At 33.4% G+C, this 14,530-nt stretch overlaps 1 protein-coding gene across 1 annotated transcript in view; it reads left to right on the top strand.

Moving 5' to 3' along the window:
- Nucleotides 1–12,806, top strand: part of AGMO (alkylglycerol monooxygenase) — a 379,273-nt gene extending 366,467 nt beyond the window's left edge. The window contains exon 14 of the mRNA XM_003130179.6: nt 12,101–12,806. Coding sequence (XP_003130227.3) covers nt 12,101–12,175 — 75 coding nt within the window. The 3' untranslated portion in view covers nt 12,176–12,806. The remainder of the gene's footprint in view (nt 1–12,100) is intronic.

Here is a 14,530-nt window from a genome sequence, read left to right as displayed (position 1 = left end):
TAGTAGTCTATCATATCTTTATAAAGCTTTATAAATTTAAAAAATGAGTCAATATTCACCATAATCTTGTGAAAATTGGAGATGCTCTTCACATTTTATGGAGGCAGAAACAAATTCTAAAGTAACCTCTTGAGGTAAAATTATTTATGTTAAATGGGGAGAACCTAACCTCTTACTCCTTCCAGAGTTCTTCTGGTTGACTATGGTCATTTTAGGTCCCAAATTAATTGCAATTGATCACTTTACTATTTTTCTAGAATCTGAAAATCATTCCCTCTTCTGCTTTCATTCAGTAGCATTTGTTCTTTGAAAAAGTCAAATTTAAAATTGTATCAAATAATACATACTGCTTTTTGAAGGCAAGAAAATCATGGCTAAAACAGTAGATATATTGAAGAGATTTGGCATAGCCAAAGAGATCATTTTTGTGAATTATTGAGGTAAGAATAAATGAGACCCTTAAGATAAAAATTAAATGCAATTCTGTTCTTTGGGACATAAACATTACTTTGTTATACAGGAAATTGAACAATAATCTAGAAATGCACATTACTGAAACTCCAATTCAATTCTTACAGTATTTATATATATATCCTTGATCTAATATGTCAAATTCAGAAAACATTAAAAAATAATAAAACTGAAGTTGTCTGGTGTTGCAGCAGGTTAAGGATTCAGCATTGTCACTACTGTGGCTCAAGTCACTGCCATGGCATGGGTTTGATTCCTGGCCAAGGAACTTCCACATGCCATGGGTGTGGCCAAAATGAAAAAAATAGTAATAAACCTGTATATGTGACCTATAAGCATAAATGAGAGTGAGTTATTTAAATCTTTCAGGTTTTGTTTTTTGTTTTTGAGGAGGCAGGAGGCAAGTGTCAATATTCTGCATTTTAAACATACTTCAAAGTGATGGGGATGCTTCAAGTCTGTGGACTACATTTTGACTAGCAAGGATTTTTCTTTCTTTTCTCTCTCTTTATTTGGGGCGGCCACCCCCGCAGTATGTGAATGTTCCTGAGCCAGGGATTGAACCCACACCACAGCTATAACCAGAGTCATAGCAATGACAATGTCAGATCCTTAACCCACTGAGCCCTGAGAGAACTCTTAAACCATTCAGTTTTTAACTATCAGATCCAAAAAGTGGATATATATACATCTATATATGTGAGGGTGTATATACACATATATATATATGCATACATATATATATATATATATATATATGTCAGGAAAATTCATCTTAAAATATAAATCAACATCTCTAGGTATCTAGACCTAGTATTAATAATAAGAGGACCTTATATAATATTTTGTAAATATACTTTGTAGGATATTTTACACATATTAAGAGTTTAAAATAGTATTTTTGAATGTATGTGAATGAAAGGAAAATGTGCTATAAAGCACATGTGTAATGCAGCATCTGACTGTTTTTTGCCTGGTTTGTGAGAAAAATAAGAAATCAAGTGAATTAAGTGCACATTTTGACCTTGCTGTTTCATAAAGGAACACTGAACCTGTAATGCGGAAATTTCACATCTTTCCAATTCTTTTTGTATAATTTTGAACTCTTTCCCAGCAGCTCATGTTATTATGTTTCATTTAATAATCTTTGCTTTCATAATTAAAGCCATTAGTATTATGATCCCCATCATCAGCGTTGTCATTATCATTATTTGGAGCAAAGGAGATATAGGGTGTTGGTACAGGCTCACACCTTTTTTACAGCTTAAAAACTAGAAAATATGCTCTTTGAATGTTTGTAGTGTTTATGTAATCAGTACCTACATTGCCAAGGCTTATTGAAAACAGCTGGGTGCCTGCTGCCTGCCTCACCCTTTGTTGGAACTGTTGCCAGAACAGGTAGTCAGAAATGGAAAGTAAGGGAAAATTCAGGCATCTGGGGTGTCTCTCAGGAAAGCAGCTGTGGCTTCCTTAGGAAGCAGTCATTGTTTCCCATCAGCCAAGACTCTGTATACCCTTGGGTCCAGTTCTGGCACGGCTGGACTAGGAGGATGCAGTTTATGACTTAGGACTTACGCGAGAAACCATTTGGGCAGTCCCATCTCTGGCAGAACATTGAGAGAAATCCCCAAGCTGCAAGCCATATGTGGGCTGTTGGCTTCTTTTTAGCCTATTCTGGGAGGTTCCCATTTACAGGGGCTCTAATCATTCCTTTGACACAAGCAAAAACAATACAAAAGGATCTTTTCAAAACATATCTTTCCAAGATAGACAGTCCTGTTTTTAAAACCAGACACCATTATTATTTCTGTAAACATGGCATTTTTTTCCTCCAAATGAATTCATTTCTAAAGAAACCTGTTTTGTTTCCTAGATAGAAGGAAAATACAAAGAATTTTTTTAATAGCAGGGTAAAAGTACTGAATTAGCTGTGTTGAAAGGTATTCTGCATGCTCTTCCAGATATAAATTTTTGTACATCAGGTGTTAAAGGTTGTAATTCGTGTGAGAAGACCTAAGCTTTTGATTTATGTCAGAGGGAAGCCAGGAGCTCTGCTGCGCAGCATACACCGAGAATCAATATGCTATTGTGGAAGGATTATCTGGCAGGGACTGCCACTCATTTACCACGAAAATGGCATTTGGTGGGTTAGGATAGAATGATTTTCTTGATAATGACTGTTGAAACAAAGCTCTGATTTTAAAATATAAATGCTTTAAACTTCAGTTGTCAGAAATAAAAGGACATTAGAAGGGTATAGTATTTTGAATTTTAGATTAAACATTATGTTTTTATCATTACAGAGAGTTCTGTTAGGAGACTTAGGGACCATGATTAATCCAGAAACATTTATTAAAACTGTTCTGTTTCAAAATATACTAGATATTTGGCAAACAATTTTATGCCAATATTAGGCATACTCAGAACAATTAAGTAAAATTTTATTTCTATATAGTCAGAACTTATTTGCAGAAATTTACCCATTGCTCATTTTATTGCATAAAAATGTCTCAGCACAGAGTCAAACTAGGTAACATCCCTTTTTATTTTTCCTAGTCTTGATTTATTCTCAACTTTATAAAAACTAAAACAGACTATCTTTAAAATTTTTCATCACCCTGATATTTTTTTCCTTCTCACATCCATAATAGGTAAAGAATGTGAGGCTCCGTACTCAAAGGGTATAAATAGACTCTTTCTATAAAATACGTATTTCTAAGATATTTTTTCCAACAGAATGGTCAACATTCACACAAACATTCATTCTTCCAAGTGGTATTTGTTCCTTTATTAAACTGACCTTACTGAAAGTCTCTCTTTATGTACTCATATTGCTTCTGTAGTTCAAGAAAAACTTTCTGATATTTTATCTTTCTGTAGCATTCTTGTCTGAACTTGGACAATTAGAAAAGTATAAAGTTAGGGTTCAGCTTTGACGAGGCACATATTCTGGCCCTACTTTGGGTATAGGTCATGTCTTACCAACTTCAGCTGTCTCTTTAATTTTTCTTTATGTATTATTTGGGATAAGTTGGGAATTTCTTTGTACCTGTCCATTTGACAGACTTACACTAACAACAAAAAGAAAACTAAGCTGGAAAAAACTGAGAATGAAAAAGCCTGGATATTTAGAATATGTTTATTAAAATATTTAGAAAATTTATGGGAAATCAATATTAATTGATTGATGTATCATTGGCTATAAGGAAAGGCAAGTGTTAGTAAGCAATCAAAGGCTATTTTACAATCCATATTCCTGGATGGCCATACCCTTAGAACAAGGCTTGGTAATACTGAAAAATTTTAAAGTCATAAGTATAAAGATACTTTATTCATAATTTTGAATTCAGAGATTAAAAATCTACAGATGTTTTTGAGAAATGTAGCCTCTATTATCACTTTATGCTAATTATGGTTTATACAATTTCTACCAGATGGGTTTATGCACGGTAGCTAATTCATGCCAACTGTCTGCAAGTATATTCTCTGCATTGTAGGTAGGTTTGAGGAACAACTAAGTGGTCTCTAATGTTTTCTTACTAGTACTAGTGATATCTAGACATTGTTTGTCATGTCTCATATGTGATATGGATAAACAATGGGATATTCTATAGGAGTATTTTTGAAAAGGATTAACACTTGAGTGGTTTAGCCTTAGAAGTGAATAAATTATCTACATTTGTTGTCTAATAAACATAGTGCTTTTCAAGTATCTGAAATTATATGGGTCCTTTTCCTCCACTGAGCATAAAATAATGAAAATCTGATGTTTCTGATTTCATGGTTCAGCTGAAGTATTTTAAATCTTCGTTGTAATGTTTTGTGGGGTTTTTTTTTGATTTTTTTTGTTGTTTGTTTGTTTGTTTGTTTGTTTGTTTGTCTTTTTGCTATTTCTTGGGCCGCTCCTGCGGCATATGGAGGTTCCCAGGCTAGGGGTCCAATCGGAGCTGTAGCCACCAGCCTACACCAGAGCCACAGCAACGCAGGATCCGAGCCGCGTCTGCAACCTACACCACAGCTCACAGCAACGCCAGATCGTTAACCCACTGAGCAAGGGCAGGGACCAAACCCACAAGCTCATGGTTCCTAGTCGGATTCGTTAACCACTGCGCCACGACGGGAACTCCTGTTGTAATGTTTTATTTTCTTTTAAATAACATGATTGCAGTATATTTAATATATTCGCTTGTTTAAACATCATTTTCAGAAGTTATTTAATGATTGAGTAAAACATTCTTTTCAAATAAGCCATTGTTATTATTACATGGACATTCAGATGAACTTTCTTTTCATATTGTTTTTCCTTAGGTAATAGCATTAATATATATTTAAGCTAATATAATATTTTAATATTAAATTTAATATATAAATAGTAATAAATCTTTATAAGACCACATATTAAACATAGCTGTGATTAGTTCTGCCCTTGAATAAGGTTAGAAATAAACACAGAGAACACGGGAGTTCTGAGTAATAGTTGCAATGTCTGGAAATCATTTCTCTTAAGTCTTTGTCTACATATGATTCAGTATTTGGGTCTTATAGAATATATTGGAAGTAAAATAAATACTTCTCAATTTCTTTTCAGTAGGAATTTGTCAAATTATGTTCTTCCACAATTCTAGGGGGAAAAGTACCTATTTCAGAAGGACCTTCAAAATATTTGGCTTCCATTTCTACATTTATTTCATTTGTGTTTATTTGTTCTCTTGCATTAATGGGAAATGGAGATATTTTGTAGCAATTCAGGTCTGATCTCTGTTTAAATTCTTATCTGCACAGCAAAGAGTGGTCATGTTTAAGAAAGAAAATGTAAGGTTCAAAAGAATATTTAACAAATAATTTGTTTTATTTTTCTCTAAATAATTAGGTAAAAACTCTGTTTAAAACGTTTCTCTTAAAACTGTTGTTGTGTTTGTTACAGTTCTGTTAAATAGCCAGTTAACTGGTATTTTATGAACCTCATCAATATCAGAGTAATGTATATTTTTTAACCTCACTTTTTGGTTTATTGGTAGAGTATGATTTGTTAGTGATACAAAATAGATACCTCCATTCCAGTAGAATTTTAGGAAATCAAAACAGAATTCTAAATTTGGCTGAGAGTTTACACAGTGGAGTACAAGCAAAACTTGAAAATATTGCATGTTTGGTTCCAGACTACCACAGTAAAGGAATATTGCAATGAAGTGAATTATGCAAATTTTTTGTTTTCTCATTGTATGTAGGTTATATTTACACTACACTGTAGTCTAAGTGTACAATAGCCTTATGTATGAAAATTTGACATCCTTAATTAAAAATACTTTATTGCTAAAAATGCTAACTATTATAGAAGATTTCATCAAGTTGTGGTAGTAGCATCAAAGATTACCAAGCACCATAACATAGATAATAGCAATAAAAAGTTGAGATTTGTGAGAATTGACAAAGTGTGACACAAAGGCAGGAAATGAGCAGTGCTGTTGGAAAAATGGCACCAATAAACTTGTTCCATTATGGTTCCCACAAACCTTCAAATTTCACAAGGAGCAGTAAAGTGCAATAAAAAGAGGTATGCCCACAAATGATAATATATTTATTAAAATTACATGAAAGTGATTAAGTCTCAAATCTTTACAAAAATGCTGTCTTGTGTTTAAAAATATCTCAAATTTCTTCCTTGGAAAAGTAGAATTTAGCAAGTAACTTTACCCATCATTTACAACATGACTTAGGTTTTCTAAATTGTTTGTTCAACATTTTAATGTAATTATACTACCACTGAGAATAGGCATACAATTCAATGAGATATTGCTTCATAGTGAGTGCATTCTATTTTACTATTTGTTATAATAAATACATGTTTGGGAATCAAAATAAATTGGAACAATTTCAGAGACTGTATTTCTCTTATGGGTAATTTTTAAGGTACTCCAAAGCTTTCATTTTATTTGCAAGTTTATCTAAAGAATAAATGATTTAAGAAGTATGGGATCTTGCTAGCTAATTCTAATGGAAACTGTCCACTACTCAAGGTGATTTTTGTTTTCTTAGCTCATCAGATCGTTTGTTAATACATATAGTAGGTAAATTCAAACCATCAGAGACAGGTACATAGCATGTAAGAATAATCCACTAGCTTTGTAATTTGAGATGTGGCCATTTGAAGAGATACTGATACTACATCTGGTACTATATCTGATACTATCTCTAAGATTAGATGCCTGACATTTTTTTCATAGAACTAGAAAATAAACATTTTAAATTTGTATGGAAAACAAAGACTTCGAATAACAAAAAAAAAAAAAAATTTGGAGAAAGAATGGAACTTGGGGAATCAGTCTCCCTGACTTCAGACTGTACTACAAAACTACAGTAATCAAACCAGCATGGTACTGGCACAGAAATAGACACAGAGATCAATGGAATCAGATTGAAAATACAGAAATAAACCTACAAACTTATGGTCAATTGATCTACAACAAAGAAAGCAAGAATATACAGTGGAGAATACATTGTTTCTTCAACAAGTGGTTCTGGGAAAACTGGACAGCTACCTGCAAAAGAATATATTAGAACATTCTCTAATAGCACATACAAAAATAAACTCAAAATGAGTTAAAGACCTACATGTAAGACCAGATACTATAAAACTCCTAGAGGAAAACATAGGCAGAACACACCTTGACATAAATCACAGCAATATTTTTTTTGATTCCGTCTCCTAGAGTAATAGAAATAAAAGCAAAAAATAAACAAATGGGACATCAGTAAACTTAAAAGCTTTTGCAAAACAAAGGAAACCTTAAACCAAATAAAAAGACAACCTATGGAATGTGAGAAAATATTTGCAAATGATGCCACTGCAAGGATTAATCACCAAAATATAAAAATAGCTCATAGAACTTAATATTAAAAAAAATCGAAAAATGAGAAGACTGAAATAGACATTTCTACAAAGAAAACTGATGACCAACAGGCACATGAAAATATGCTCAATATGGCTAATTATTAGAGAAATACAAATCAAAACTACGATGAGACATCACCTCACACTAGTCAGAATGGCCATCATTGTAAACTCTACAAATAAGAGTTCCTTCATGGCTCAGTGGGTTAAGGATCTGGCATTGTCATTGCTGTGCTCTGGTTAACAGCTGTGATGCAAGTTTGAACCCTGGCCTAGGAACTTCCACATACCAAAAAACAAAAACAAAACAGAAGACTAAAAATAATAAATGCTGAAGAGGGTGTAGAGAAAAGGGAACCCTCCTACACTGTTTATAGGAGTGTAAGTTGACTGAGCCACTATGGAAAAAAGTAGGGAGTTTCCTTTAAAAATTGAGTTACTCTGTGATCCTGCAATCCCACTCTTGGACATATATCTAGAGAAGACTTCAATTTGAAAATATACATTCACCCTGATATTCATAGCAGCAGTATTTACCATAGCCAAGACGTGGAATCAACTTAAATGTCAATCAACAGATAAATGAATAAAGAAGATGTGGTACATATGTGCAATGGAATATTACCCATCTGTAAAAAGGATGAAATAATGTCATTTGCAGCAACATGGATGGACCTAGAGATTATCATACTAAGTGAAGTAAACTAGACAAAGGCCAATATCGTATAATACCTATTATAAGTGGAACCTAAAAAATTATACCAATGAATTTATTCTCAAAGTATACATATAAAACAAACTATGACTACCAAAGGGGAAAGCGAGGGATACATTAGGAGTTTGGTAGTAACATATACACGCTACTATATATAAATTAGATAAACAGCAGGACCTACTCTATAGTACAGAAAACTTAGTATCTTATAATAACCTAATGGAAAATAATCTGAAAAAGAGTATCTACCTATCCATCTGTCTATCGATCTATGTGTTTGTGTATGTATAACTGAATCACTTTTCTATACACCTGAAACAAACACAACATTGTAAATTAACTGTATTTCCATTTGTAAAAGGTTTAAAAAAAGATTAGATGCCAGGTTGGCTCATAGGTAGAGCCATTTTTAATAAGGCCTCTAGAAACACAGACGCAAGGGAGAAGAGAAGCAGCAGGATAACACATAAATTCCCATTGGGGGTTTTACTGTGGATTAATGGTTCAGATTAGCCACCTGCCAATTGATGAACTTTTCGGAAGGGGCGGAGGAAACATGGAGAGCATCTGTACAGGCCAAAGTTCAGGCATCAGAGTTGAGGGCCCTGGGAAGTCAAGGAAATAGCCTGAAGACAAGGTCCACTAATGATGTGTTAGCACAGGGAGGGCTTGACACCAAGAGTGAACTTCCTGTTTCATATTTTGAATCCAGCTGTTAAAATCATGGGACTTGCCCAGACATAGAATAAAATAAGTGTTCATTGAGTTTGTACATATCCAGAAATGTCGTATCTATGGATGAGGGAAGAAGGTTGCAAAAAACCCACTGTGGTTGCTATTTATTCTTACAGTAGTCTAAGTAGCAAGTCTCCTGCCTTCACTGAACAAATAGTTGATGGAGAAATATGTGAATGAACTATTACCTAAACTGACACATTTAATCTGATCAGCTATGGAGAACTAAAATGAACAGCCTAATATAGAAATCAAGATAAAGTAGACAAGGAAAATTTTTAAGTGGAATTACTACAATAATCAAGTGATCATATTGAGGCCATGTTAAATAACTTTCTAACTTAAAATTATATATGAAATATATATTTAGATCGATTATAAGTGTATACATTCAAAAATATAAAAGCAAATCTTTGTTTCCCTACTTAATTATTTTCTAATGAAACATGGTGTCTGTTTCAGGGCCATGTATATTTTGAGAAGGACATATTCATTGTATTTAAATTCTATAATTCTGTGCCAATCAGGCTTTTATTATACAAAAACTCCACTTTATGCTTAAAATATTGATTATGAAAAGGTCTTAGAAATGTAGCAGTTACTAGCAAAAAAAGTACAGGTGATTACTAAAAAAGGAGAAAATGAAGTAACTATTGGTGTTTGTATCCACTGAACTAACTTCCTAGGATGTGTAGCTTGATTCTGGGGAGCGGGGGTGAAGGAAACATTAAGTAAACACAAAGCATCGTACCATCTCTGATAGCAGTTTTGTGATTTCTTGGTAAATCACATACATCCTAAGTTCCTGTTGCCTTATCAGCAAACTGGGTACCACTTCTCTCAGGTTTGCCTTGAGAATAAAACATAATCTGGTAAAGGCACCTCAGAAAATGCCCAGCTCAAGCAAGGGGCTCACTGTGCCTTAACATTATATCCGAATCAGACCCCTTTGCCTCCTCAGCTTTTGTCTCCAATCTATTTAGAAGGATAATACATAGGGTCCTGAAAGAATGAAAAATCGAAAGCAGAGAAACAAAATAAAACTATAAACTATGCAATACTGCATTTTTGGTAAAAAGCTAAAAGCATTTTAGATAATTGGAAAAGACTAGATCCTGGTATTTTCATTAGGGTTGGATCCTTAGGGAAATAGGACTTGAATTATAGTTTCAAAAGTGGAAACATTTAGTTGTGAAGTGGTGAATTAACAACAAAAGCATGTACTGAATTGTAATCTTTTTCACTTTATCGTTAGATCAGAGGTTCATATTTCTGGGGTCTCAGATGAAGGTGTGGTTAATTTAGTGAGTGGGGTAGAGATGAGGGGAATTTTGACATACAGAATTTTACATACAGTTTTAGAGGTTTCACTGAAATTATTCTCTTTAGGCTTCACCAATGAAATAATCCTTGTGACCCTAGACACTAGATTCAAACCAATAAAAACTTCTATTGCCAAATATATTTCAGATACCAGTGCCTTGCACAACACAAGGTATGTATATATCAGTTGTTCAATTACTGTTATGGATCCAAAGTAACTCTTTACCCTGATATCAGATTTACCATCTCTGTCCTGCTTGAAAGTTGTCTTCTCAGCTGTCCCTGTGTCAACGTTAACCCAGATTCATATGCAAGTGTAATTCAATGCACAGTCTATTAGCTTTCACAAATACTCCCTTACCTCCATATTACTTTGCTTGGCACCACCATGAGAAATCCTTTGAGATCATTTTTCTTGAATTACAGCAAACAAACCAACAAACCTTTAAATTTGTTGTATTTCACTTCTGAGGCAACTCTGCAATGGTAATATTATTCTTGACTCCTGCTTCAATATAATTTTTGAATTTACTTTGGTAGTTTTTTAATATTGTGTATGCTATAGGCTGAAAGTAATACATAGATTTGAATAAAACTATCAGATTAGCCAATATGAAGGATAGTTGTTCTCCAGAAAGAACTAGATGGTTCATATGAAACTGAACAATCTACCCACCTAATCTAAATATCAAAGTTTAAGAAGGCTTTGCTATTGTTTTCATATCCAGATTTTAACAGCAAAATCACAACATTTGAAGATATGTTCTGTGAATGAATGAATGACTGGCCTCAGTTAATGGCCTTGGCTTCACTTCAGTCCATCAGCCCAGAAGCTTCCCCATGCCACCATCTTACTAGTTAAATATGTGTATTTGTACATTTTGATGGATCTTTTAGTAACAGTCAACTTCCTTGGGAAGTAGTCATACTTTAATAGTTTGAAGAGGAAGTTTGCGCAGTAAAAAAATGGAGAAATTCTTTTACAGCTATCCCTATATCCCCAGATATTTTGGCAATTTCTCATTTACACTAATAACACCTGAAATGGACATCATAAAAGCAATCCTATAGCTTAATTTTAGTGCATAGGTAAAGGGAAGTGTTGACTTCAGAAAGCTCTGATGGTGCAAAGACTATGACCAGTGCCTAGATTTTACCTCAGAAGTAGATGACATGTGTATTTATGGCATAATGGCATTATGGCATTAAGATGAAACACAGGGTAAAATTCTGCAACTCTTGAATTCTTACTGAGGATGGCTGTATCATTCTGGCTAGGATCATTTAGAAATCAGTAGTTTCATTCAGCTGTATTTTGGTGGTTTATTGAGAAGCTATGGTGTTACTGGAATACAAGGGGTAAACTCTATAAACTCTTAGGGTTGCTTATTAAAATTTAGCATGTCTTCAATTTTAAAGAGAATTTTTCAGCTGAATTTTTACAGCTGATAAGATCATCAGACTGAGAAGCTAAGCCAGCCGTGTTTGGAATTGAATTCATGTTGAATGGAGTTCATAAGATGCTATATCACACTGCCTCAGAGAGGACTGATTCCTTAATAATGCTTTTATTTCTCCTTTTCCAAAGTCTTAAACTATATACATAATGAGACCACATTAACAGCACATAAAACATGCAGTCTGCCCAAATGTCAGAATAATGTTCTGTTTCATTTGATATCTAACTTACTATCCCCCTCTTCTTAGAAATAACTCAGATTTGTAATAATTTTTTTAAAAGCAACAGAAACAAAGCTTTGTACTCCTTCCGTTGTCTTCACGTAACGTGTTTTTAACTGGGTTGACTAAGTTCTATCAGTGAACAACTGCTAGATTCAGTTTGAATAATTTAACTGCTTAAAAGATGTATGTTCATTTTCCCCTAGAAAGATTCTTCTAACTCAGTTGAACAAAAGTATAAATTCAATTTTAATTGTTCCTCCTCTTTGTATTTATTTCTTCAGATTTTTTTTTCCATCTGCATTGCTTTCTGGGGAGTAAAAAGCATGAAACAACTTGTCTCAGAACCTTGGAAATAACGTTTGTATACAATTCTCTTATTTTAATCATTTGTACTACTGCCTATGGAAATTAATTAGTTTATATGATGATTATATGAACCCTTTCTTTAATGAAAGAGAAATGCATTTATTTACTCTTGCTTGCTTTCCACATTTATTATTCTCTATTAAAATTAAAGTCAGTTGTGGTTACTTTATTGCTAAGGTTTAAAACAAATAATTTCAGTAGAATAATATTACATCCACTGGTAGCATCTAAGCCAATGAATATGAAAAGGCGAAAACTTCCAAACAGTAAAAAGAATGAAGGTTTTATTTGCATTGTTTTGACAATAACTTTTTGTTTTGCTGTTTGTTAAAGTTCTGCTTAGATACATATTTGGTGTCATAAAAATGTACTGTGTAAGTTGTCTGCTTAACTCTTTTTACCTTTGAAAACCATCTAACCTAAGGAGTGACCTTACAGAATATGACATAACTGAAATGAACGTGAGCAGACACATTACTAAACAGATTAATTTGTGATACTTGTGTCTAATATGCTTAGTCAATTTATTTTGGCAGATTGAGGAGCATGCAGTAATTCTGTGTTATTTTAAATTGTCACAATAATGTTAATAAAACTCTTTAAATCAAGTTTCCCCAGGCATTGTGTGTAAATTTTTTCATTGTGATTGTAAAAATCTGCGAAGTGTTTCATTAGGAGGGAACTGACAGAGAGAAGCAGGAGAAGTTTCAAGGGGGGAGACCTGAAAACAGTTGGGATTTTTTTTTTCCTTTCCTTTTTCCTATATTTCTTAGACCTAAAGTTACAATTTAAGCAACCAAAATTATAAGCACTAAAACAGTTAATGCTATCCTTCATTGAGCTTTGCCCATATTCATTGCAGGTTTAAAGACACTCATCACTTGGTTAACTTATTTTTAATATTTGTTTTTAAGCTTTGAAAAGAGAAAAAATTGTGGAACTATTAAAAGAATCAAACTGCAGGTGTCTGTGTGAACTCATGATGCAAAATCGAAGCACATTTATTTTGCAAACTGGAAAAGCAGAGGAAGATTAAATTTTGCATAACGGAAAAATTAACAAATTATATCTCAAGCGTCAGAAGTAGGGACTTGGCTTTACTTTATTAATCCTTTTATACTTCTTAATTTAATACAGAATTAGAGCAAATACTTGAATCCATAACAAATATTAGTCCCTATTCTTGATTCACACCAACAATTCTTGCTGGATTTTGCAAGAATCATATTAAAGAAGGGAGCCCTCTGCTGGCTTGAATTTGCCAAGTTTATAATGTAAAAAGTGAATATCCATATTCTACATCCTAAAGACTCTTCAGTTTATTGGTCATAGCCTTCAGAAACAGCAAAGAAAGGAGGTTTGACAAATCTGTAAGTTTTGAATATGTTAAAATAGTTTATTGGTTTCCCCATGAGTCATGTATAAACATGTGTGTATCCTTGAAAATATATGAATTTAGAGGAGTAGCCTAAAAATGAGCTTAATAATGGAAATAAAGAATTCAAAAATAATAAAAGATACTTTTATGGTGAAGCTTAGTTTTCTTTGAGTCAACTTAAACTTATCCATCCTTTTTTCTCTCTCTTAGTTACCCCCACTAAGATTATAAATGATTTTTTTAAGGAATGCAGACATTTTCAAGCTAGGAATTTTCAGGCCTTTGAAAATAGAAGTGATTCCCAGGTAGGTAGTGTTCCCAGGGGCTGTGTGTGTTAACAGGGGCACTTTTTGCTTCACCTTCAACCTTGTTAATTTTCCAGTCTAGTTTTCTCTTGCAGAGCACTAATACATGATGACAGATCATGTAATTCTTATTAATGTTGTAAATTAATCTTGAGTGATGCCATGTAATTTATGCTTACTCTTGACTGAAAGCACTTTTCCTTTCTCCCTCTCTCTCATTCTCTCAAAAGCACTGAAAATAGGGTTCATCAATTACTCAGCACTTGTAATGGAGAGATGCCAACTGACTTTGAAATTATTAGGAATATTCTCAAGTTTGCTAATCTGCCATAAGGAAGGAGAGAGGAAAGACACATTTGTTTATTGAGTAATACTCAATTCTTTCTTTTAGTCTCTAAAATCCTGGGTTTTAAGTGCTGTTATCACCATTTTACAGAAGAGAATTCTGAGGCTGAGAGAGGTTAAAAAGCATTCTCAGGCCTATCATGCTTAGTCAACAGTCAGAAGAAAATTTAAAATGTTTGAATTCTGAATTAGAAGTCCATGGTGTGGCCCCATTCAATGGGCAGATATCTAAGGCAAATCTTCAGAATATAGGCTCGAGCATTTCAGTTCAAAGAAATTTCTCGTCAATTTGATGCTCCATACTACAAAACAAAATT

Source organism: Sus scrofa, chromosome 9 (assembly GCF_000003025.6).
Source record: "Sus scrofa isolate TJ Tabasco breed Duroc chromosome 9, Sscrofa11.1, whole genome shotgun sequence".
Lineage (NCBI taxonomy): Eukaryota > Metazoa > Chordata > Mammalia > Artiodactyla > Suidae > Sus > Sus scrofa.
This window is presented reverse-complemented; position numbering and strand designations above follow the sequence as displayed.